The sequence below is a fragment of the Lonchura striata genome, chromosome 35, assembly GCF_050655825.1.
Source record: "Lonchura striata isolate lonStrDom1 chromosome 35, ASM5065582v1, whole genome shotgun sequence".
Lineage (NCBI taxonomy): Eukaryota > Metazoa > Chordata > Aves > Passeriformes > Estrildidae > Lonchura > Lonchura striata.
Genome location: NC_140737.1, coordinates 10,642,757 through 10,668,121, shown reverse-complemented (window position 1 = coordinate 10,668,121; position 25,365 = coordinate 10,642,757). Strand labels below are relative to the sequence as shown.

The 25,365-nt window shown below is 51.8% G+C and overlaps 2 protein-coding genes and 1 pseudogene across 2 annotated transcripts; 2 read left to right on the top strand and 1 right to left on the bottom strand.

Annotated features, from left to right (window-relative positions):
• Positions 1–944: 944 nt before the first annotated feature.
• On the top strand, positions 945–2,800 carry LOC146764382 (uncharacterized). The gene is made up of 2 exons (XM_085565361.1): positions 945–1,374; positions 1,558–2,800. Exons 1-2 carry the CDS (start codon positions 1,315–1,317, stop codon positions 2,218–2,220), a joined length of 723 nt encoding a protein of 240 aa, XP_085421487.1. The 5' UTR covers positions 945–1,314; the 3' UTR covers positions 2,221–2,800.
• Positions 2,801–9,337: 6,537 nt separating this feature from the next.
• LOC146764381 (olfactory receptor 14J1-like) lies at positions 9,338–20,194 on the bottom strand (annotated as a pseudogene).
• Positions 20,195–23,200: 3,006 nt separating this feature from the next.
• LOC146764380 (uncharacterized) lies at positions 23,201–24,382 on the top strand. The gene is made up of 3 exons (XM_085565023.1): positions 23,201–23,249; positions 23,436–24,123; positions 24,292–24,382. The coding sequence occupies exons 1-3, from the start codon at positions 23,201–23,203 to the stop codon at positions 24,380–24,382; spliced, it is 828 nt and encodes a 275-aa protein (XP_085421149.1).
• Positions 24,383–25,365: the final 983 nt, after the last annotated feature.

The window sequence follows — 25,365 nt, the reverse complement described above, 5'->3', positions numbered from 1 at the left end:
GGAAGAGAACGGTCTGTGTAGCTGTCACAAAGGTGACAGGGATGAAGAAAATAATGATTCTCCTCCCAACCCTGTGAATTCAGGAGTTATTTGTAAAATAACTTGAGCTGGGCTTCTTGTAGGACTTTAGTAGCCTTGTGTTTCTCACCTTGGGGTGAATGATCCTTGTCAGTCTCGCTGGTATCATATTTTCTTTACCCTGGCCACCCACAACTTCCACTTTCCTCATAAGGTCTCCCGAAAGTCACTCAGAGGAAGCTGTATCCAAGTTTCCAAGAGTTCCTCCGGAAAGAGGCAGAACCTCCGTACGGGAGGGAACCAGGCTGTTGTCAAAGGAACTTGGGGTCAGACAACAGTGCCCTGAAATCACAGTGCAAAATAATATTGCAGTTTGGTTAATAAAATTGTTAGAGATGCCCCTGCCCCAATTAAGGTGCTAACAACACCAAATCCAAAGTGGATTTTATTGATCAGTAAATGTGAGGTAGAGAGAGAGATGCAAAGAAAGAGAAAAGGGGAGAGAGCAAGGGAGTGACAGGGACAGAGATCTCCCCTGGGGCAGGGGAAGTGTGACATTGTCCCCTGTGTGCGTGGCCTTCCCAGGGTGAGGGTTTTACACCTGAGCCAGTTTGGGTAAGGGGGGTGGTGTTCACCCCCCACCCCGAGCAGGGATTGCCTCACTGTTTCAGGTTTCAGTGTCAGATGTAACCAAAAGTGTTTTCAGTCAACATCTCCATAAACTGTTATCAACAGGTGGGGCAGTGTTCTTTATCTCTTCCATGGCTCAGCCCTGATAACGCCCACCAGGGGCCATCTTCTGTTAATGGGCCATTGAGTGTCACTGCAGCACTGATAAAATTCCATCATCCCATTGTGGGATGCTCCGCCCAGGGGGAGGAACCAAGCATTCCTGCCTGGATATAATCTCACCATTTGCAACACCAGGACCACCTTGCCTACTGCATTCCCAGAGGACAAGAGCTCCATAAGCACCACTGGACCTTCAGAGGAAGACCAGACCCTTCTACAGGATCACTGCTTTGACAGAATCATGTTCATCACTCCAGCTGGACTGCAGCCACCATTTCGTCAGACTGCTACCACCACTCTTATTATTGGGGTGTCAGGTTATATCCTGACTTTGTCAGATTAAGCCAGTGTTTCTCTATTATTGCCTTGATTTTAATTTTCTTATTCAATTGTCATTCTGTCTTAGACTCTCCCTGTTTTGCCTTCAAACCAGTACAAACCTCACTGTGCTTATCCCTTGTTTTCTTCCCAAAACAGATTTTCCCATCCCCAACCCTTTGCCAGATGGAGAAGGCTATGAGGAAGAGGAAGATGCCCTGGGACACCGAGGCAGGTGAGGAGGAAGTCAGTGCCCCTTTCTCCCTCTCTCCTGCTCCATCTCCCAGCCCAGCATGGCCCCCAGCTGCAGGACAGCCCCGCTGCCGGTGCCCTCCTGCCAGGGACGCACTGGGGGCATCTCCTTGCCCTTCCCTCTGGCACTGAGGTAAATCCTGTCCTCTCCTTGTCCTTCTTACCCCAGACAAGAAGCTGAGGATGGAGACCAGAGAGGACAAATCCCCACGGCAGAACCTGGTGGAAGAGGGTGTTTTGAGCGGCTCCACAGCACAGGAATCCAACAGGGAGGAAAAGCCCCAGCGACACCACAGGAGGAGGGTCTGCAAACCCAGCCCAGGATGCTCTGAGGAGGAAAGACCCACTCTGGGCCAGGAAGGTGGGCAGAGCTTCAGCCAGAGCTCGAAGCTGGTGGTCCCTGAGAAGCTTCATGATGGGGAGAAGCCCTACAAGTGCTTGGAGTGTGGGAAGAGCTTCAGGAAGAGCAACAACCTGATCCGCCACCAGATGATCCACACAGGGGAATGGGCCTACGAGTGTGGGGAGTGTGGGAAGGGCTTCGGTTGGAACTCAGAACTCATCATCCACCAACGCATCCACACTGGGGAAAGGCCCTATGAGTGTCCTGAGTGTCAGAAGAGGTTTCACACCAGCTCTGATCTCCTCAAACACCAGCGCATTCACACAGATGAGAGGCCCTTCCGCTGCCCCGACTGCGGGAAGGGCTTCAAGCACAACTCCACACTTGTCAAGCACCGGCGCATCCACACCGGGGAGAGGCCCTACAAGTGTCCCCAGTGTGGGAAGAGCTTCACCCAGAGCTCTGACTTGACCAAACACCAACGGAGGCATCGGTAAGGGCAACCCTGCCAGTACCCCAACTGCAGGAAAAGCTTTGTGCTCTGCTCCAGCTCCATCCCCCACTGCAGGACCCACACTGGGCACAGGTCTGGTGACCCACATTCCCTGTGCTCAATGTTGGGAACAAACCTGGCTGCTTCTCCTTTTGATTTGGCCCTAATTTTCCTCTGATTCATCTTTATTCTTTAAACACAGACAAAGCAGGGTTAAATTAAAGAAATTGATCAAAAATATCAGAAGTCGCACCATTTTACAGGAGTCTGAGGGGGAATTTAGGATTTGGGGACGCATTCTGTGTGGAGTGCCCCTGTTGCTAAGAGGCAGGAGTTTGATCTCACCCTTCTTGTGTTGCCAGTAATTCCTCCCTTGACCCAAACCCTAACTCCACCCCTGGGATACCCTATACAAACCCCACGGCCCTGCCTTTACCCTGTCTTTTGGGGGGTAAGAAATGGATTCTGGAACCAAGACCCGTCTCATTTGATCCTGCCACCGGCAGCTGCACCCTCCCTGAACAGTCTGAACTCAACTTCTGGAGGATTTGTAGGTTCTGGGGTGATTTTGGGCAGTGTTCTCCATCTCTTTGAATTTCAAAAGCCAAGAGGAATGGTTCTGTCACCACAAAACCACTCAATCCCACTGAAAACAACTGAATTTTAACCTTTAAAGGCACAGTCCTGTGGAGTTGCGTTATTTGTATGTTTTATTATCCCTGTATTATGTATTGGTTTATTCCTTTGTACCCTCATATACAACTTGGTTTACCCCCAGTTTTCCCGCCTTGTCCCCCCTTCCCGCCTTTCCAGTATCCATCACCCTGAAAGAGGCATTTTACCCCCCCCCCCCCGGGTGCCTTGTCTATCACTCGGTGCCCCTTCCCATCCATCCAGAAGCTTCTACTCAGGGCACCGGGTGATTGGGCGAGGACCTGGGGCTCCCCCCATATCTTTCCCCCATTGGACCCCACCATATCCCCCCATCCCGGAGCCACCCCCTATCCCTATCCCCATTGGTCGTTGGATACCCCTCCCTTCCAGTTTATAAGCCAGTGCAAGCACCTTGTGCTTGTTCCTGTTGGCTGGCACCGTTCTAGGATATTTGGCCCCGTTGGGCTACAATAAACTCGGACTTAGCCCCCAGTAGGATCCGCTCTTCATTTACCACCGCGAGGCTTGCTAGCGCTGCCCGGAACCCACAAAGGCACTCTCCAAACCCCAGCTGGGAGCGGCGGAGGGTGCCTCCATTGCCCGCCCTCGCCCCACAAGAGCTAGCCGGGGCTGAGACAAAGGGAACCGGGGCGGGAGCGCGGCACAGTCCCACCTCAAATTGCTTGTTTCCACCTCAAAAAAACTCAATCCCACACAAAGCTCATTCAATTCCACAGCTGCCAGCGTGAGATGGGGTTGGAGGAGATTCGTAGAAGTGGGATTCCAATTTGGAGCGGTGGGATGGGAATTGTGTGGGGCTGGGTTTCTGGGATGTATTTGATAGCAAATAAAACGTTCAGAGTTACTGATTCCTGTCCCATTCATTTTCAGTCAGTTCTGTTTGCAGAGTGACACCTGAGCTGATTAAACTCCTATAAAAATCCCTTTTTTAAAACCATCTAGCCCAAACAATCAAAAAAATAATATCCAAATAAAACCACCCATCTGCAATTAATTTTTTAAAATAATTTAATTTTTTTAGAGTAGTTAAGGATGTTATTAAAGTTTAATTATTTTCTTAAAATGTATGAGAAATTATAGTTGTGTGGTTTTTTGTGTTTAGTAAATTTGTAATTTGAATTGTTTTACTAAGGTGTGTTAGATTGTATCTTATATTTTTTGGATATTTTTTATCTAAAGTCTATTAGATAATGAGTTGAAACTTTCAAAAGGTATTTCTTGGTATATAAGTTATTTATTTATATTTATTGGTAATGTTACATTAATAGTTATTGTTGTTTTGGGTTAAATCATTGTTGGAGTATTGTATTAAGAGCTGAAATACTTATATTTCATTTTTTTCCTATTTAATTTTTTATTCTAATTTATTGATGTATAATTTTATTATAATTTGTTGAAATAATAGGAAGGAAATTCAAAGGCAGGAACATTTTTTCCTGGCTGGGAATTGGTATTCCAGACCCTGGGAGTGTGTTGTGGTTTAACACAGAACGAAGAGGGTCAAGCCAGTCAGTGATTGGGGTTGGATATTGGCACTTGGGGTGACCAATTGAGGCTGGACACGCCTCTGAGAACACAGAGGGGTTAAAAGCAGAATTCCCAGGAGAACTCGCTCTCTCTGGTTCTGGTCAGGGCGCAGTGCAGCCTCTCCCCTGCCCAGCCCTTGGCTGGGTGGGGAGGGGAAGCCCCACGGCCTGACTGAGGTTGGCTGAAGGGTGGAGGGGATGGAACCAGGCTGGCCCCCTGCAGATGGAAGGGTGGAGAAATCTGGGATGTGTGCATTCCCCCTCCAGAGTCTCTGCGGAGAGAGAGAGAAAGAGACAGCAAGAGAGGGGAGGGGAGCGGGAGGTGCCCAGCGTGGGAGCTGGAAGTCTGGGCAGAGAGCCTGGCCAGCTGGCCGGGGAATTTGGACTTTTAACCCCTTCTTGGATGATGAAAGCTTTGGGAAATATATTCCTCCTCGATTTGAAAGAGAAAATAAGAGACAGTCTGGGGCCTGAGATGTAAGAAGGAGAAATTCTAGGTGAGAGGAGATGATGGAGTGGTTTTTGGCTGGACTTTCTCTTGTTAGCCATAGACTGAACCAATTTTCTCCTCCAAGAGAGAAACTGTATTTTAGGAGGATTCATGATGAGGCAAGAGACCTGCTTCAGCAGCTGAGAATAAACAGGAGTGGAGTGAATAGAGAAGAGCTGAGGAGAGTTGTGGTGATGCCCCCTGTCTTCAGAGAAAAGAAGAGAAGATCTCTGTTCTTGGACCTTCAGCCCCAGGGGGAAATGGGACGGGACTGCAGTCCCAAAAATGAAAAACAGAACTGTGTTTTTTTTGTTGTTTTTTTTTTTTTTCCACTTGGCAAAGCATCCTTGAAAAGAAAAATCCTAAGAGCAGTCTGTCCATGCATGGTGGTGAGAGCACTGTGACATGGAAAGGAGAGTGTCACACTGGCAGATTCTCTCCGGGTGGTGCCATGTGTGACATGGAAACACAAGAGATGGCAGCTGTGTTTCTTGGGGGTCTATGGCACAGGAGAGACTCCTCTTTCCCTCGATGGACTGAGTATTGATCCTCTGAAGGGTGGGAAACTGACTGGGGGTCCAAGTTGTGTCTCACTGTGGTTTGTTGGAACTGGGGGGAGCAAGAAGGAGTGTTTTGGAAGGTTTTAATTTTGGATTTAATTTTTCTTGCTTTTTTAATTTTATAGGAGTAGTAGTTTAATAAAGTTTCTCCTTTGTTATTGAGCTTTCGCCTACACTGCTCTGTTCCTGATTGCATTTCACAGCAGTCATTTGTGGGGTTGCATTTTCATGGGGACGCTGGCATTGTGCCAGTGTCAAACCATGACACAGGGGCCACCTGACAGGTCCAGCTGATCTTGGAACATTGAGGGCCACCTCTCATCATCCCCTGGAGAACTGGGGATCTGTGCTTTCCTTCCTATAGAAAAGAACCATCAATTTTTTCCAGGTGTCCACAGCCAAAATTTATACTCCCCCTGAAAAATTCCCTATATGCAAGGGTTCTCCCAGGAAAAAGCCACCAGGACAGACAGCTCTGGCTGGCCTTGGCCTCTGGTGGTCACCGCTCATCTCAGGGAAGACTTGAGGAAAATATTTGAACAGGTTTGGCAGCTGGAACATCAATGAGTCTCTCATCCTCTAAAAATTCAGATGCTCTTCTGATAAAATGTGTATTTTTTTTTCTCATTGTGCATTATGTGTGAAAGATAATTTTCAGCAAAGAAATATTACTCTTATCACTCTCCCAGTGTTATCTGACACAAAACACCTCGTCTACATATGGATCCAGGCCACCTGTATAAACAAACACAATAAAGAATCCAGCAGGAATTATTTGTCTCTGCTCCCATCTGTCACAGCTCCTCTGGAGCTGGAGGCACAGCCCCAGCCCTTGGGAGGGCTCAGGGGGTCACAAGCTCAGCTCCCACACAGAGAACTTGTGGACCTTGGATGATCTTCCTGCCCCTGCCCGCTCAGCCAGGCTGAGATGGACACTGATGGTTTCTGTGCCAGGCTCTCCCAGCCCAGCCCAGCTCCCTGCCAGCTCTGCCAGCTGCCCTGAGCTCTGGGCAGCACCAAGGGCCTCTCCCCAGCACAGCCCAGCCGGCTCTGGCCCCACAGCTCTGCTCAGCCCAGGCTGCTCTGGGCACTGCCCCACGGCCTCAGCCCCTGCCAAGGGCACAGCAGCAGCTGAGCTCAGCCAGGACTCAGCCCCACCATGGGGGAAGGGGCTTGGCCAAGGCCAAAGGAGCTCCCTGGCTGCCCTGTTCCCCTCTGCCTGAGGTGATGAGAGCTCTGCAGCCCCTCCTGCCATCCCATCTGCCCAGGCCAGCACAAGAGCCCCAGCCCTGGGGCCCTCCAGAGCTGCTCCTGCTCCAGGCCCAGGGCCCATCCCAGAGCTGGGGCAGCCACAGAGCTGTGCCCATTTCTGCTCATTGCTGCTCTGATGGGGATGCATCCTCAGCCACTTGGAGGTTGTTGATGAATTTTACTATTCCAGAGGCCTCTTCTTTCTTGAGCTCTTTAGTTCAGGAATTTAGTAAAACAAAAGCTCTAAACATTTGTACAAATGCATAAAACAGAGAAGCTTGTGGGAATAATTTAAGTCTTCAATTCTTCTGTGTTTAATGAGGCAGATTTCAGAAGTGAATATGCTATACTGAAAATAATGCAGAGAGAATTTTTTGTCCTTTTTTCTGTTCCTGTTTATATATTGGTATCAACAATGTCCAATTAATATTGACCCACAGGAGCTTCTAATGTAGTTTGAATGTTTCACTGACAATGAATAACAATTTGGCCCAACTCCCTCCCCACCATTTCCCTCATGCAACCCTTTGCACTCCTATCAATCAGGAATGGTGTGGCCAGCAGGACCAGGGCAGTGATTCTTCCCCTGTGCTCATCAGTGCTTGGTCAGCACCTCGAGTGCTGCGTCTAGTTCTGGCCCTCCAATTTAGGAAGGACATGGAGGAGTTGGAGCGTATTCAGAGAAGGGCAATAAGGCTGGTGCGGGGTCTGGAGCACAAGAGTGGCTGAGGGAGCTGGGATTGTTTATCCATGAGAAGAGGAAGCTCCTCTCTACAATTTCCTGACAGGAGGGTGCAGCCAGGTGGGGGTCAGGCTATTTTCCCAGGTAACAGGGACAGGACTAGAGGACACAGCCTTCAGCTGCACCAGGGGATGTTCAGGCTGGACATCAGGAAATATTCTTTACACAAAGGGGGATTGGGCATTGGAATGGGCTGCCCAGGGAGGTGGGTGAGTCACTGTCCCTGGAAGTGTTTCAGGAAAGACTGGATGTGGCACTCAGTGCCATGGTCTGGGTGACAAGGTGGTGTTGGGTCCCAGGCTGGACTTGATGCTCTCCAAGATCTTTTCCACCCTGGTTGATTCTCTGGTGATTGTGACACTGCAGGGCCCTGGGGAAGCAAGGGGCCACTGTGACACTGCGGGGCCTGGTGGCACTAAGAGGACCATGGTGACACTGTGTCTGACATGGCACCACAGAGCCATGGGGACATTGTGACACTGTGGGGCTGAATGGAAGCAAGGAGTGCATTGTGACAGTCTGGGTCCTGGTGGGACCACAGAGGCCACTGTGACCCTGCAGGGCCTTGTGGAACCAAGGGACCATTGTGACACTGAGGGACCAAGGAGACCCTTGGGAGAGCCTGGGGACAATGGAATCAAGAGGCCATTGTTCCATTGCAAGGACTCTGGGAACTGAGGGAACAATTCTGACACTGTGGTGCCGCATGGAACTGTGAGTTGTGGTTGTTCATTCTGAAGAAGAAAACCATCAAAGGAGACAAGGCAGTGTCAGGGCACAGGTTGAACTTGATGATCTCCAAGGTCTTTTCCAACCTTGCTGATTCTGGGATTCTCTGAAACCACCCTTGGAGAAGTTGCAGAAGGAGCCCTGGGCCTCCTCTTCAGAAGCTCCAGCAGTCCAGGTCCCTCAGCTTCTCCTCACAGCCCCAAAGCCCATCCTGTCAGTCCTGCAGAGCCTCTGCAGCTCCTCCTCACCTCCCAGAACAGGGAGCCCCAGAGCCAGACACAGCAGCCCAGATGTGCCCCCCTGGCCTGGGGTGCCTCTGGCAAGGGAACAGCACCAGGCACTGCAGGAGCCTGCAGACAATTCCTGCAGCACTTGTGGGATGATCCTGCTCCCCAAGGGACATTCCCATGGTGCCAAGTCAGGAACTGCAATGGGGAGTGGGGCCAGAGAGGAAAGGGCAAACAGGGATGGGCTGTTTGCAGGGGAGGGAATAGGGGTGGACAACAGGAAGAAATTTGTATCAGGAAGAGTAAAGAAAGCAAAGGGGAAGCCAAGGAAATGGTCAGGGCAGTGTGGGGGTGGCTGCCAGGCAGCCCTGGCTCTGAGCAGCAGCGTCTGCAGTGGGACAGGAAACTCCCAGCTGATGGGAACAAACTCTCTGACTGACTGCAGAGGCCAGGACAAAGCTGAGTGGTTTCCCTGGCATCCCCCAGCCCTTCCTGGCCCCAGGGGCTGATGGCATTTGTGCTGCCTCAGGTCCATGTCCCCACACCAGCCACCTGGGGCTGCTCACGGTGGTTTTCTGTGCTGAGCATTGGCCTGGCCGTGTTCTTGAGAGAGCCTGGGCAAGGAGCCTGGAGCCCCCAGGCCCTGGCCTGAGGCGTCAGCGCTGCCCCAGCAGTGCCCATGGCCTGTCCCTGCTGCAGCCCCGGCACTGCCACCCCCAGGACTGTGCCCGGCCCCGAGAGCACTCAGGCCCTGCAGCAACACCAGGGCCACCAGGGCAGCGGGGCAGGGCCACGGGAGCAGCACTGGCAGCACCAAGTGCTGCTGCTCCTGGGCACAGCTGCTGTGCCAGCCCTGATCTGCCCCAGCTCTGCACACAGACATTGCTGCTGCAGCTCCAGAGAAGGCAACCAAAGGGCATCTCTGCAGAAAACTGTGCTGGAACATCCTTTAGTTCCTTTAAAGCCACCGAGAATACAGCCCCTCATTGACACAGTCTGTGGGCACAGTGAAGATGGAGAGAAACAAAATTAAAAATGGCAAAAGGAATGACTTTTCTTGTTGACAAGATTAAGAAAGTAAAACAAAGAAAAAGGACCTCCAAAATGAAACCAACAAGAAGTATCAAAAAAATACTTTTACTACAAGTGATTTGGCAAAATTTTCAGCAGTTTAATGTTTCTGATAGCATCCAGTCCTCAGACTCCTCACTGCAGCCTTGAGCTCCTGGTTTCTCAGGATGTAGATGAGGGGGTTCAGGGCTGGAGGCACCACCGAGTACAGAACTGACAGGGCCAGATCCAGGGATGGGGAGGACATCGAGGGGGGCTTCAGGTAGGCAACTGTGCCAGTGCTGACAAACAGGGAGACCACAGCCAGGTGAGGGAGGCAGGTGGAAAAGGCTTTGTGCCGTCCCTGCTCAGAGGGGATCCTCAGCACGGCCCTGAAGATCTGCACATAGGAGAAAACAATGAACAAAAAACAACCAAATAGTAAAGAAATGGAAAACACAAGAAGCCCAACTTCCTTTAGGTAGGATTTGGAGCAGGAGAGCTTGAGGATCTGTGGGATTTCACAGAAGAACTGGCCCAGGGCATTGCCATGGCACAGGGGCAGGGAAAATGTATTGGCTGTGTGCAGCAGAGCATTGAGAAAGGCACTGGCCCAGGCAGCTGCTGCCATGTGGGCACAAGCTCTGCTGCCCAGGAGGGTCCCGTAGTGCAGGGGTTTGCAGATGGACATGCAGCGGTCGTAGCACATGATGGTCAGCAGGAAATACTCTGCTGAGATGAAGAACATGAAGAAAAAGAGCTGTGCAGCACATCCTGTGTAGGAGATGTTTCTGGTGTCCCAGAGGGAATTGTGCATGGCTTTGGGGACAGTGGTGCAGATGGAGCCCAGGTCGCTGAGGGCCAGGTTGAGCAGGAAGAAGAACATGGGCGTGTGCAGGTGGTGGCCGCAGGCTACGGCGCTGATGATGAGGCCGTTGCCCAGGAGGGCAGCCAGGGAGATGCCCAGGAAGAGGCAGAAGTGCAGGAGCTGCAGCTGCCGCGTGTCTGCCAGTGCCAGCAGGAGGAAGTGGCTGATGGAGCTGCTGTTGGACATTTGCTGTGGCTGCCCATGGGCACCTGTTCATGGAGAAAGGAACAGTGAAGAGTTAGAGGAGATGCCTGTAACAAAAGTTAAAGCCATTTCCCATACACCCTCCTCTGTAACACAGATGTATACACTTCTGTATTTAAGAGCTTTGAGGTTTTCTTCTTATGCTGCCCCCATGTTTCTCCTGGTATTCTTGGATATCAGAAACCCTCAGCATATCTCCTTCCCATTGAAGAACACAGTGAATTTTCTGAGGAAAGATGATGAGTGGAGACTAAGAGAAGATTATTTTTCATTCTGTTTGGAGCTTCTCTGGGCTTTCATCTTTCTCACGTGAAGGATGTTCACACTCCCATGGAGGTACAGGTAAGAGCAGATGGATCCACCACAGCTCAGCTCCACATTTATAGCCAAGAACTCACTTTGCTCATTTCACCAACCCTAAAGCATTTTCAGTGTCACAACACCTCTACCTTTCCCCATCAATCTTATAACTCAGAGATGCTCTAAGACAGGTTGGCACCCTGCATTGAAGCTCCCAGCTTGGACTGAAATCTCAGGGACGCTTCCAAGTGTCCCTCTGATGGCACTGGATGAAGGGAGGTGCAGCTCCTTCCCTGGCTGCACTGCCAGCATTGCCCAGAGCCGGGCACTGGGGACAGCTGTGTCACCCTGAGCCAGCTGTGCCCCCTGCCAGAGCCCCCAGTGCCGGGCAGCTGCTCCCAGCCCTGTGCTCTGCAGAGGGAACTGGGCCCGGGGCTGCAGAGCTGCCCCACGGCTCTGCTGCAGCTCTGCCTGCACAGGAGGGGCTGCACGCCTTGGAGCCCCGGCCCTGAAGGCAGAGGCTTGGCTGGGGCACAGGAGGGAGGGGGCTTGTGCAGAGGGAGGGGCTGCACTGGAGGGGATCCTCTGGACATCTCTAAACTCTCCCTGCCTCAGCATTTCTGGGTTTTGTTTTCTCTCCTTCCCTGATCTTCTGTCTGCTTCCTGGAGATTTTCCTCCTGCAGCTGTTTCCTTGTGCCTGATCTCTCTGTGCCAGCACTCCCAGACCCCAAATCTCTGTGCACTCTCCTTGGCCTGACAGAACCCTGCCTGTTTGCAGGGCACAGGCTGGGGGCAGGCTCTGTTTGCAGCTTGGAGAAAAGACATCTCAGACTGAGCCAGATGGCTCCAGCAAAGGTGATGCTGGTGCTGTCCATGGGCAGAGTGGCTGCAAGCACATTAGGGATCTCTTTTGAACCTATTGATCACTAAAATAACAATTCTAATGTCTCATGCACTTGTCAAAATTCATAATCCACCATTAATATTTATCCCCCTTCCCTGCCACTCTCCAATAATAGGAAAGTGAATAAAAAGTCTTAGGATATTTCCTACTTTTTATCAAAATCTTTGTCTTGGGAAAATTCTATGAATGATAAGAAACCCTCACCATGTCAGAGCTTCATGAGTATTTTCACCTGCCCTGCACCAGAAATACTCAGAGTTATACTCACAGGGGCTGTGGGCATTGGGATGTTCCAGCTTTAGGAGATCTCTCCAGGAGCTGCAGCTGCATTGTCCTGCAGCCAGAGGTTCCTGTGCCAAGGGCTGGCAGTGATTCTGCCCCAGGCACTTCTCAGCCCCTTCCCAGCCCTGACTGATTGAAGCTCTCTGTGCCTCTGTGCTGTGCCCGGGCTGGCTGCAGGCAGTGCCCCAGCCCTGCTGGGCTGGGAGAAGAGCTGCTCAGCAAGAGAAATGTGCTTTTGAAGCTCTGCTTGCTTACCAGGATCACCCTCTGTGCCAGGAGCCCGGCCCAGCTCAGCAGCACAGACACAGCACAAGGATTTTAATGAACCTCTCAGGGGCTGCTGTTGTTTTCATTAGTCTCAGTCCCAGAGAGTGTGCTCAAAAAACTTCTCAAAACTCAAAGTGAGATTGAAACACTGAAGTTTCTTGGACTTTTAATGGGTCCCACTGAGGGACACGACTGAGAAAGTGTCCCCAGGTAGAGCATAATGCTGGAGGCAGAGCTAACCGCAGAGCACAAGCAAAGGAAAGGTGTCTCTGGTGCTGAGCAAACCTGGATGTGTTTCAGGAATGCAAAGGGCCCAGGCCAGAGCCCCAGCCCCTGGCAAGGCAGATCCTGTCCCTCCCTCAGTGCTCAGGGCTATTCCCGGGATGGGCACTGGCATGTGGGGATGTGCAGTGCCAAGGGCAGGACCATGGGGCGGCCCCTGCCAGGCTGCTGAGCAGGGACAAGGAGGCACTGAGGCCCCAGGGCTGCAAGGGTCACTTGTCCCCTGGTGGCCTCAGGCCCAGGGCCAGCAGCCATGGCCAAAGGGCTGCACAGGTTGGCTCTGTCAGGGCCTTGCAGCTGCTGCACATCCCTGAGCCCTCTGCAGCCCAGGCTGTCCCATGGTGTCCCTGCCCTGCGCCTCTGTCCCTGCAAGCTGTCGTCACCCCCGGCTGCCCCACCTCGCTGGCCCTTCCTTTGCTGGCAGCTCTGCCTCCTTCTGCCCCTGCCTGGCCACACAAAGCCTTGGGCTGCTCCAGGCTCCTGCTGGGGACGTGCTGCACCACAGCCCTGCCCTGGGAGGGAAATTCCTTTCTCCTGGTGTCCAGTCTGGGCCTCTCCAGATTTCTTTGCATTAATTATTTCTTTTTCTGGCTGTTCTCTGCTATGTCAGAAGGATCCACCATCTCTGAAATCACCCTTCAGTCCCTCCCAGGGCTCTCCTCTGCTCTCCTCAATCTCCACCCCACTGAGCACAGAGATCCTGTGTCCCTGTAGAGTGGTCAAGTGCCTGAGGCCAAAAATGCCTGGACAAGAGGGACAGTTATTTTCTTCAGGAAGGAAACCACAGAGCCCTAGGGCTTTGAAGGCAGATGAGAAGCTGTCACCAGTGACCAAGGCAAGCCTGACCTGTCTGTACCTGCAGCTTCTGTCTGAAAGCAGCCTTTGGATATATGGGGAGTTTTAGGGTTGGAATTCCATTTCAGCTCTGGGTTCCTGGACAGGAATGACAGTTCTCTACAGGAAGGAAAGGATGCAGTCCCAGTGTTTCAAAGGCTGATTAAAGGCAGCCCCAAGGAGGCCAGGGCAGCCAGACCTGTTTTCAGGGAGGAACCCTTGGGCAGACAAAATATGGGAGGCCAAACCCCACTTTTGTCTATGGCTGCCTGGATAAGGACAGTTCTTTTCCATAGGAAGGAAAGTACAGAGCCCCAGTATTTGAATGGCAGATGAGAGTTGGCCCTCAGGAAGCCAACAGAACCTGGACAGTCCTGGCAGGTTTTGTCTGGGAGCTGTCCATGTATATAAGGAATTTTGGAGGCAGATTCTCAATTTTGGCCATGGATGCCTGGACTTGAAAGATGGTTTCTTCCATGGGAAGAAAAGCACAGGCCCCCAGTGTTTTGAAGGAAGATGAGAGGTGGCCCCCAAGAGGCCAAGGCCAGCCAGAGCTGTCTGTCCTGGCAGGTTTGACATGGGAATAATCCTTGGATATAATCAAATTTGGAGGAGTAATTCTAATTTCAGCCATGAATAACTGGAGGAGAAAGACAATTCTTTTCCACAGGAAGGAAAGCATGGAACTCTAGGGTTTCAGGGACAGAGGAGAAACAACCCTCAACATGCCAAGGTCACTTGGATCAGTCATGCAGCCCCACGGAGGCCCAGCCAGCCAGACCTGTTCCATTTTCTTGGATCCTTGGGGCCCTGCATCATCACAATTTACCCTTGGTTCCATGAAGGCCTGTAGGATCGCAACAGATCTTTGTTTCCATGAGGCCCAGTGATATCACAATGGTCTCCTTGGTCCACAGTGGCACAATGACCCCTTGCTTCCATGAGGCCTTGAAGTGTCAAAATGGTTTCCTTGGTTCCATGGGAAAATGCCACAATGGCCCCTTGGTTCCATGAGGTCACAAAGTCTCAAAATGGGTCCTTGGTTCTGTTGGGTTCCCCAGGATCACAATGGCCCCTTGGATCCACCAGGCCTGGATGTGTTACAGTGGCCCCTTGCTTCCATGGGGAAGCAGTGTCACAATGGCCCCTTGCTTCCATGAGACCTGGCAGTGTCACAGTGGTTGCCTTGGTTCTGTGAGGCCCTGTGGTGTCACAATGGCCCCTTGGTTCCATGGGGACTTGGAGTGTCAGAATGGTCTCATTGGTTCCATGGAGCCCCGCAGTGTCACAATGGTCTCTTTTGGTTCCACAGTGTCACACTGGCACCTTGGTTCCATGAAGCCCTGCAGTATGGAATGGATCCTTGGTTCCATTGGGCTCCTCACTGTTACATGAGTCCTCAGTGCCACGGAGTCCTGCAGGGTCACAGAGCTCTCCTGGGTTCCATGGTGCCACACAGGGTCACCACGGCCCCTCAGTTCTACAAGGCCCCACAGTGTCACAAGGGCCCCTCTCTCCCATGAGGCCGGGCCATGTCACAATGGTCTCATTGATTACATGAGGCCCTGCAGTTCCACAATGGCCCTTGAAGTGTCACCATAGTCTCAGTGGGTTCCCCCAGTGGTTCACAATGTTCTTGGTACCATGATGCCCCATAGTGTAACAATGCTGTCCTTGGTTCCACAGTCAGAATGGCCCCGTGGTCTCATGGAGACCCACAGCCCCTTAGGGAGCCCCACAGCCCCTTAGGGAGCCCCACAACCCCTTATGGAGCCCCACAGCCTCTTATAGAGCCCCATGGCCCCTTATGGAGCCCCATATAGTCACTGTGATCCCCTTGATTCCAAGAGGCCATGCCATGCTACAATGATCCCTTGGTTATACAAGTCACCTCAGTGTCACAATGGCCCCTTTGGTTCCAGTGAGTCCTGAAGTGTCATAATCGTCTCCGTCCCACAGTGTCACAATGGACTCTTGGTTCCAAGAGTTTTGGTACTGCCAAGAGCAGTCTCCTTGGTTCCACAGTGTCACAATGGACCCTTGGTTCTCTGAGGTGCCGGGCCTCCCACAGCTTCTGGAGACCTTCTCCTCCTCAAGGTCCCCAAAAGCCCTTCATGGCCCCTCACAGCCCCTCACAGCCCCTCACAGCCCCTCACAGCCCTTCACAGCCCCTCATGGCCCCTCACAGCCCCAGCCGTGGGGCTCCTCCCCAAGGAGAAGGGGTCAGGCCCTGCTGTTCTCCTTTAATTTCAGTCCCTTCCCAGTGCCGAGCAAAGAACGGCTGGAATGGAGCCTTTCCCAGCCTTTCGCTCTGGGCTGGCTGCGGGCTGAAGCTCTGTGCCGGCGCTGGCCGAGCACCAGCAGCCCTGCAGCCCCGGCCTTTGCTGTGCCGTGTCCGTCCCTGTCCCGACCCCGCCCGGCTCTGGCAGCAGCAGCAGCCGCAGCGCAGCGGGCGCCGGCCCGGCCCGGCCGGGGCTCCCGGCAGGAGCAGCAGCAGCGCCGGCCCCTTCCCGCCTGCTCCTGCCTCGGCTGCCGAGGGCTTTTCCAGATGGACTCTGGAGCAGAGCAACAAGCACCCGCACACAGCCCTGGCTCCCCAGGGCCCGCCTGTGCTGCCCCGAGCCAGCCCCCAGGGGAAGGAAGGATCGGGTTCCAGCGCTGTTTTCAGCGCTGTTTTACTCACCCTGAGCTGACAGCAGGAGTCTGCTGCTGCCTTTGCCTTGGGAATTGCAGATGCTCTTGGCCCTCTTGTGCTTGCCACTTGACTTTTATCCATAAAACTGTAAGTGCCTCTTTCTGTTGGTGCTACCCACAGTGCTTTCATGACAGTGAAGTCAGTATTTTTGTTGCAGGCATAAAGATCAGCAGATACTGGAATGCCCACCAGTTCCTGAGCACTAAGGTGAGGGGAATTAAAGGCTACAAAGGCCACATTTGCAGTACTCAAACACAGCCCTGTTGCTGGTGCTGATGAAGTAGAATAAACTGACAGAGGCCATTACAGAAATTGCCTCTGCAGTGTGGAACTAAATTCAAACATCCACCAGGAGAAACAGAAACCAGAATTTCTCAATTTGCTTCAATTATTCTTCCCAGCAGCAGGAAATGTCAAAGCCCAGATGTGTTTTCCCTGCTGGTGAGCACAGTGAGAGCCCAGCCTGTGCCCAGTCCCAGCGGGAGCCTGAGCCCAGCCCAGGGAGCTCAGCGCACACGGGGCCAGGCCCAGAGCCCCGGGCACGGCCGCCCATTGTGGGGCAGAGGCGCAGACGGAATGTCCTGCGGCCCAAACCTCCTGCTCCTGCCACACAGTGCCAGCCTTCTCCCCTCCTCCTCCTCTCCCTGCACGGCACAAATTCCAGCTCAGAGGAAGCTTCCCCAGAGTGGGCTCTGGCTCCTGCTCCAGCCTGAGTGTCCCTGCAGAGGAACAGGGCATCTTTCAGGCACTTCCACAAGCTCAGGCTTCTCATTTCATGGTGAATCTGGGATGGAAATGTGCTTGTTAATAAAACCAAAAGCCATGGGAATGGACTAGTAATTATTAGAAGAAAAACACGTTTCTTCCAGGCAAGGTTCACCGAGTCATTGCCTGCATTTCTCCTTTTCAGATTCTTTCAGTCGGCTACTCTGAGAGGTCCAGCTTGTTCTAGTGCTTATCAGGAACTGATTGTACTCTTGATTTATGCATCAATGCACCAGATGTGGAATCATCTACACTGAACTCAGAAACAAACTCCCTCTATCAGAGCATTTTCACATTCCAGATAATTTTCAAGATGTCCACTGACAGGCTGGAATTATTATTATTACACAACTCTAAACTTTGGGCTGCAGGCTATGGAGATTCTTTCTCTGAATTCAGCCAGGTTTGTATTTCCTAACAATTCCTGGTACCACCTCCTGTTTTCTTAGCCTAGAACAGTAACAATGAAAACCTTACCCCCAGCACAACTTCTCAGTCCACCAGTTAAAGAAAGGACAAGCTGTCAACTTCTCCAAACCTTTGTCCTGCTCTGCTGCAAGAATCCTGCAGCACACAGGGTGTGGAAAGCCAAGAGAAGCTGCAGTTGGTGGCACATCCTTTGACAGGAGCTCAACCTCATTTTCCAGGAAGGGTTCTTGAGAAGAGCAAAGAGGACTGTGGAGAAGATTCCTGAAAAACTAAAACAGCTTTCCAGAAGTGAAATGAAAATGAAAAGAAACAATCTGAAATGTTTTCCCCTATTTATTTCTATGCTCCCCTTTTCCATCTTGTTCTCCATCTCATAAATTCCAAATGCATGTCACCTCTAAGACTGGTGACTTAGCAAGTTTTAGACACTAATATACCATGAGCTACACACAGTTTGCCTTCCCCTGTGTTTGTTGGAAAGCAGTGCTGGAGCCATAAGAGCAGTGCTTGGGTCGGGCACGAATCCTGCAGCCAGGGAATGTGCCCCGCCGGTGTGTGACCCTCAGCAGGACAATGCACAGCAGCGTTGCTGTGCTGGGTCTCCATGAAGCCATCCCAGGAGCAGCTGCTGAGCTCAGAAGCCATCGCAGCCAACACCCAGCTCCAAAGGCCCTTGGCAGGGTGGGCTCCTGGCCTGGCTCTGTGTGCCAGGAGCCGGCAGCACTGAGTGCAGGGAGCCCAGGGAAGGCACAGAAACGCTGGGTGAGAAATGCTGGGGCACAGCGAGATGGGCGAGTGCAGCCGGCCAGGGCAGAGGAGCAGCGCGCACAGGGGGCACAGCCCCAGGACAGATGGGCAGGGCTGGGCAGGGCTGGGCAGGGCTGGCAGGGCTGGGCAGGGTTGGGCAGGGCTGGGCAGGGCTGGCAGGGCCAGAGGCACCCAGGCCTTTGTCCCTGGGCTCAGGCAGCACCTCTGGAGGGCCCACAGAAGGAACTTTCCTTGGTGGGGCTGCACTTTGGTTCTCCCTTGCCCCTCCCTAAGGAGGATGGCAGGGGTTGCAGGTTTATGGCATTTGTCCTTGCTGCCCCTCACATCCCCCTGCCCCACAAACAGCCCCAAGCCACCCGTGAGGGACAGGCCCTGCTGTGCCAGGCTGGGCTCAGGGCTTGGCCTTTCTGCTTCCCCCAGCCAGCCCAGGCCTTGCTCAGCATTGCAGTTCCCTGCTCTGAGCCTTTGGATCCCTGCAATCCTGGCCTCAAGGATCTGCTCTCACCAGTCCCTGGGAGCCTTTGGCAGTCCCTGCCCTCAGTGGGGCCCAGTGATGCTCGAAGGGACTTGGAGTTTTGCTTCTGACTCCTTGAGCAGCTTCTTCAGCCTTCTCTCAGTGACTGAGGATCCTGGACTCAGCCCCAAATCCACCATAGGGATCATAAAATACAGAAAGCCCTCAGGGGCACTTTGTCTTCCTTCAATGGTCTGCAAATCTCCAGGGCTTGTGCAGCTGATTGCAGCCAGTTTGGAGTTCTTGTAAGGAGGAAGATTTCCAAGTGCACCTCCTGAATTTTTTTCTTTTATAAAGGCAATATTTTTTTGTTTTCCAGTTTAGAGAAGAGCTTATAGAAGCATTCCCCAGGTGATCTTGATGCTCAGTGTCTCCTTAGGAGGTCTGGGCTTCTAGAAGAATGAGCCCCTTGAGGGCTGACCCTGTTTGGACAAGCTGCTCCTCACCCCCGGCCTCACCATGTCTGACATTGCCCACCTGGCACTGACATCCCTGTGCCCTGCAGCAGAACCTTGTCGCTGAGCTCTGCAGCTCCATGTCCCAGCCCATTGCACCGTGTCCCACCTGCTCTCCTCAGGGCTCTGCCTGCACACAGGCCCAGGAGAAGTTTGTCTCTGGGGAAGGAAAGAATGGAAAAGCCTGAGCAGGTTTCCTAAACAACAAACCCCACTCAGGAACCACCTGCTCAGTACAGGCTGCCTGGAATGGTGTCACCTTTCTACAAAGGAACAGTGTGACCAAAAATGATCACTGGAAGCAGAATTCTCTGAGTCTCCCAGCTGAATTCTCTGTCCCTGTCCTTTCCCTGGATCTCTGTTGCAGATGGAAGCTGCTGGTGCCATCCTCACCTTTTACCTCTCTTTGGAATGCAAACAGATTTTCCCAGATATGTTAAGCAGGATTTGCTTAATGTTTCTATAAATCTTTTCTGTCACCAATGGAACGAAAGGGCCATTTTGGCACTGAGGGTGTGACATGGAAGCAAGGAGTCAATTGTGACCCTGGGGTCCCATGGAACCAAGGGGCCATGGTGACACAGCAGGGCCATGTGGATCCAGCAGTCCATTGTGACACTGTGGATCCAAGGAGACCACGGGGACACCCCCAGAATCTCATGGAACCAAGGAGTCCATGGTGACCCAGCGGGGCTGCATGGAGCCAATGGTCCATGGTGACACTGCCCATCCAAGGAGGCCATTTGGACACTGTGGAAGCTCATGGAGCGAGGTAGCCATTGTGACACTGAAGAACTTCATGACACCAAATATCAATGGGGACACAACAGGGCATCATGGAACCCAGGAACCGCTGTTGGAAGTGCAGAAACTCCTGGAACCAGGGGTTGTTGTGACACTGCAGCACCAACACAGCTGCTGCACCTTGTCCCCTGTCCTGCACAGCTCCTTGGGAGGCATGGCAGGAGCAGCACCCTGGGAACCTTGGGAATGCCCCTCTGGGATCCATGGCACACGCTCCCAGGGGCTGGAATTCCAGTTCCCAGCCAGGAAAAGATGTCCCTGCCCTTGAAGGAAAAGCTCTTATGGAAGAGCCAAAAGCCAATTGGACCAAGATCCTACAGTGACATTTCATTGCCAGCCTTCATAAATTCACCCATGGTTGTTGTAGCTCGTGGATTGGGAATTGAATCAGGGCAGGGTCTTTGGAGGGAGCTGCCCTGGGTCAAGGGAGGCAATGAGAGAGTAACAGAGCAGGCAAAGGAAGGCAGGAGAGAAAGGAGTTGTTTTGGTTTGGAAACACAGGTGTCTGCTAAGAAAGGCACAGGCCTCCACTGAATTGGAAAAATGTAGACCCTTTCTTTCAGAATTGTTACAAATTTGAAATTAAGGGCAGCTGTCAGGTAAAAATATGGAAGCAGGAATAACAGTTTTTTTACTAGTGAAGAAAATAAAAAGATAAAAGAAACAATGAAGTGAAATAAAACAACACTGATAAGGTCAGAATACAACCTGACACTCTGTTGGACAGGGTGTTGGCCGCAGTCCAATTGGAATTATGGCTGCAGCCCTCCAGGAGTGTCAGGTGTGGTTCTGTTGGAGAAGTGATCGTATAGAAAAGGGAGTCTTCTTCTGAAGAGGAAGAGAAGGAGGCAGCTGTTCCTCTGGGAAAATCCAGCGCAGAAAAAGCTGTGTTGGTGGGCCAGAATGTCAAGACTAGATGCAGGTAGGAATGCTTGGCTCCTCCCTCTGAGCTGGGCGTCTCACAATGGGATGTTACAGTTCTTATCAGTCATGCAGTGACATTCAATAGCCCATTATCAGCAGATGTCTCCCCTGAGGGAGGATTGATTGTGGAAGAGATAAGGAAAAACTGCCCACTTAACACAGGACAACTGCCATACAGATGGCAAATAGAACACATCTTGCTTTTCAGTCTGGGACAGGAGGTCACAAACAAAATCAGCTGAGAAGGCGGCACTCTGAAAATCAAATCAGAACTGACAGAAAATGAATGGGACAGAAATCAATAATTCTGATAGTTTTACTTATTATCAAAATAAATCACACCCACCCAGCCCCACACAATCCTGACCCCACACCCTCAAATTTGGATCTCACTTCTCCTGATCTCCTTCCAACCCCATATCACCCTGGAGGCTGTGGAAGTGAGTAATTTTGGCATGGGACTGAGGTGGGAACCAGCCATTTTGAGGTAGGATTCACCTATTTTGGGGAAAGATTTTGGGGTTTCGAGTGGGATTGAATCATTTTGAGGTGACAGACAAATCCACCTTGGCTTTTGGAGTGCAAAGATATGGAAAATACTACCAGATATCCCCCAAGAACCAACAGATCCCCCAGAATATGTTCCCAAAGAATAAATTCCACCTCAAATACCTCTTAAATGGTGGGACTTTTGACATCTCTAGCAATAATAATTTTAGTCATTTTTCAGGTGTTTTTAAGTGAAAAATACAAATCAGAAGAAAATTAGGGCCAAATGAAAACCAAAGACCCCTTGAACATGCCCTGGGCACTAGAGAAAACAAACTCATCAGAAATTAAACTTAACACTCCATAAAACGCCTTGAGGAATATTTGCTCTTCCCACAAGTCACTTGTGATGGAAATGCAAATAAATCCCAAACATTAATAAACCAACAACAGAAGCAATTCTGTGGCAATTCCAAATTTCATCAGTTCCAGCAGAGCTCCAACTCAGATGCTGGCAGGTTCCAAAAAGAGAAATGTGGAAATTTGGCCCAATACAGATTATTAAAAGGAAGGGAAAGGTCTGTGTAGCTGTCACAAAGGACAGGGATGAAGAAATAATGATTCCCATATTTGGAAAAGCCCACAAGATTGTGAATTCAGGAGTTACTTGGGAATTTACCTACCTGAGCTGAACTTCTCGTAGGATTTAAGTAGTCTTGTGTTCCTCACCGTGGGGTGAATAATCCTTATCAGTCTCTCTGGTATAATTTGTTCCCTTTCCTCCAGTGGTTTTAACAAACTTTTCAAGGAAGGACAACAAAATATTTTCTTTACACTGGCCACCCACAACAGCCATTTTCCTCATAAGTTCTCCCAAAAGTCACTCAGAGGAAGCTGCATCCAAGTTTCCAAGAGTTCCTCCAGAAAGAGCCACATGCTCCTCAGAAGAGGGAACTAGACTGTTGTCAAAGACACCTGGGGTCAGTCAACAGTGCCCTGAACTCATTGTGCAAAAATGTCACAATCTGGTTAATAAAATTGTTAGAGATATGCCTCTGCTCCAATTCAGGTGCTAACAAGACCAAATCCAAAGTGGATTTTATTGAACAGTAAATGTGAGGTAGAGAGAGATGCAAAGAAATAGAAAAGGGGGGAAAGCAAGGGGGTGACAGGGACAGAGATCTCCCCTGGGGCAGGGGAAGTGTGACATTGTCCCCTGTGTGCGTGGCCTTCCCAGGGTGGGGGTTTTACACCTGAGCCAGTTTGGGTAAGGGGGGTGGTGTTCACCCCCCACCCCGAGCAGGGATTGCCTCACTGTTTCAGGTTACAGTGTCAGATGTAACCAAAAGTGTTTTCAGTCCCCATCTCCATAAACTGTTATCAACAGGTGGGGCAGTGTTCTTTATCTCTTCCGTGGCTCAGCCCTGATAACGCCCTCCAGGGCCATCTTCTCTTAATGGGCTATTGAGTGTCACTGCAGCACTGATAAAATTACGTCATCCCATTGTGGGATGCTCCGCCCAGGGGGAGGAACCAAGCATTCCTGCCTGGATATAATCTCACCATTTGCAACACCACAACCACCTTGCCTACTGGATTCCCAGAGGACAAGAGCTCCATAAGCATCACTGGACATTCAGAGGAAGACCAGACTGTTCTACAGGATCACTGCTTTGACAGAATCACATTCATCACTCCAGCTGGACTGCAGCCACCAGTTCATCAGACTGCTACCACTACGCTGAGCAACGGGGTGTCTGGTTATATCCTGACTCTGTGAGTTTAAACCAGTGTTTCTGTATCATTGCTTTGATCTTAATTTTCTTATTCAATTGTCATTCTGGCTTAGACTCTCCCCCTGGTTTGCTTTGAAGCCAGTACAAAACTCACTGTGCTCATCCCTTGTTTTCCTCCCAAAACAGGATTTCCCATACCCAAACGTTCGCCACATGGAGAAGGTTGTGAGGAAGAGGAAGATGCCTCAGGACCCCCAAGCAGGTGAGGAGGAAGTCAGTGCCCCTTTCCCCCTCTCTCCTGCTCCATCTTCCAGCCCAGCACAGCCCCCGGCTGCAGGACAGCCCCGCTGCTGGTGCCCTCCTGCTGGGGATGCCCTGGGGGGATCTCCTTGCCCTTCCCTGTGGCATGGAGGCAAATCCCATCCTCTCCTTGTCCTTCCTCCGCCAGAGCAGGAGCTGAGGATGGAGATCAGGAAGGATAAATCCCTGCAGCAGAACCTCATGGAAGAAGCTGTTTTAAGCAACTCCACAGCGCAGGAATCCAACAGGGAGGAAAATCCCCAGCGACACCACAGGAGGAGGGGCTGCAAGCCCAGCCCAGGATGCTCTGAGGAGGAAAGACCCACTCTGGGCCAGGAAGGTGGACAGAGCTTCAGCCAGAGCTCCAGGCAGAGCTGGGAGCTGGTTGTCCCTGAGCAGCATCATGATGGGGAGAAGCCCTACGAGTGCTCAGAGTGTGGGAAGAGCTTCAGGCAGATCAATAATCTGAAACGACACCTGATGATCCACACCGGGGAATGGGCCTACGAGTGTGGGGAGTGTGGGAAGGGCTTCCGCTGGAGCTACCAACTCATCAGGCACCAACGCATCCACACTGGGGAGAGGCCCTACAAGTGTGGGGAATGTGGGAAGGACTTCAGCTGCAACTCTGCCCTTGTCCGCCACCAACGCATCCACACTGGGAAGAGACCCTACGAGTGTCCCAACTGTTGCAAGAGTTTTCAGACCAGCTACAATCTCCTTGTACATCAGCGGATTCACACAGAGGAGAGGCCCTTCCGCTGCCCTTACTGCAGGAAGGGCTTCAAGCAAAACTCCCACCTCATCATGCACCAGCGCATCCACACTGGGGAGAGGCCCTACATGTGCCCCACTTGTGGGAAGACGTTTCACAGCAGCTCAAATCTCCTCCTGCATGAGCGGATTCACTCCGAGGAGAGGTGTTTCCTCTGCCCCGACTGTGGCAAGGGCTTCAAGCAAAACTCCACTCTTGTCAGCCACCAACGCATCCACACTGGGGAGAGGCCCTACTTGTGTCCCCAGTGTGGGAAGAGCTTCACCTGGAGCTCTGACTTGACCAAACACCAACGGAGGCACCAGTACGGGAAGTCCTGAAAATTCTCCAGCTGCAGGAAGAGCTTTGTGCACTGCTTCAGTTTAATCCCCCATTGGAGGACAATGTTGGGAAGAGCCCTGGTGATCCATGTTCCCTGTGATCCATGCTGGGAAGACACCTGTCCCTTTTCTTGCCCCTACCAATGACCTGATGTGGGATTGAAGAACATGAGGGTCTGGCCATGGCCCTGTCACTACATTCACTCCCACCTCAGGTCATTGCCGGGGCAGAAAAGGGACTCTCTCTGTCTTTCCCTGAGGAGATGGGATGTCCTTTCCATGCAGGAGGAAACACGTGGATAGGAAGATATAATTGATGGTGATGTAGTTTTCCCTGTAAATAGTTTTTCTTATCCCTTCTGTTGTCAATTTTTTTTCTATTCCTGTTTGTCCTCATCTCGTTGCTATTCCCAGTAAATTGTTCTTATCCCAGCCTGGGATCTTTCCCTTTTTTCATTCAATGGAAGGTGGGAGGGCAATGAGTGCATGCAAGGTTTTAGCGGGAGCAGGAAATAGAGACATGCCATTCCTGAACCCCGGCCTGTGGAAACTGAGCATCCCAGCTGATGCCAGCCCTGGTGGCCATGGCAGCAGCCTTGGGAGCGGGTCCCTGGCTGGGGCTGAGGGAACCTCTTCACTCTGGTGCCCAGGGACAGGAGTGGAGGGACCGGCTGCAGCTGAGTCGGGGCAGGCTTAGGTTGGATCTCAGGAAAAGGTTTTTGCCCAGAGGCTGCTGGAGCACTGCCCAGGCTCCCCAGGGAAGGTTCCCAGCTCCAGGGCTCTCTGAGCTCCAGCTGCTTTTGGACAGTGCTGCCAGGCCCAGGCTGGCTGTGTTGGGGTGTCCTGTGCAGGGCCAGCAGTTGGACTCGAGGATCCTGATGGGTCCCTCCCAGCTCAGCCAGTTCTGTGATTCTGGATCCATGACCCTGGGGATGGGAGTGCCAATGGTTGCCATGGCAACGGGCTCCAGGCCTGAGCTGGTG

What these genes read in the sequence shown, in the direction of transcription:
- LOC146764382 (XM_085565361.1), top strand. Translation starts at nt 1,315, where the DNA reads ATGGAGAAGGCTATGAGGAAGAGGAAGATGCCCTGGGACACCGAGGCA. An exon ending in CCGAGGCAGGTGAGGAGGAA is followed by an intron (nt 1,375 to 1,557) that starts GTCAGTGCCCCT and finishes CCAGACAAGAAG; the next exon opens with CTGAGGATGGAGACCAGAGA.
- LOC146764380 (XM_085565023.1), top strand. Translation starts at nt 23,201, where the DNA reads ATGGAGAAGGTTGTGAGGAAGAGGAAGATGCCTCAGGACCCCCAAGCA. An exon ending in GCCTCAGGACCCCCAAGCAG is followed by an intron (nt 23,250 to 23,435) that starts GTGAGGAGGAAG and finishes TTCCTCCGCCAG; the next exon opens with AGCAGGAGCTGAGGATGGAG. An exon ending in CGCATCCACACTGGGGAGAG is followed by an intron (nt 24,124 to 24,291) that starts GCCCTACATGTG and finishes CACTGGGGAGAG; the next exon opens with GCCCTACTTGTGTCCCCAGT.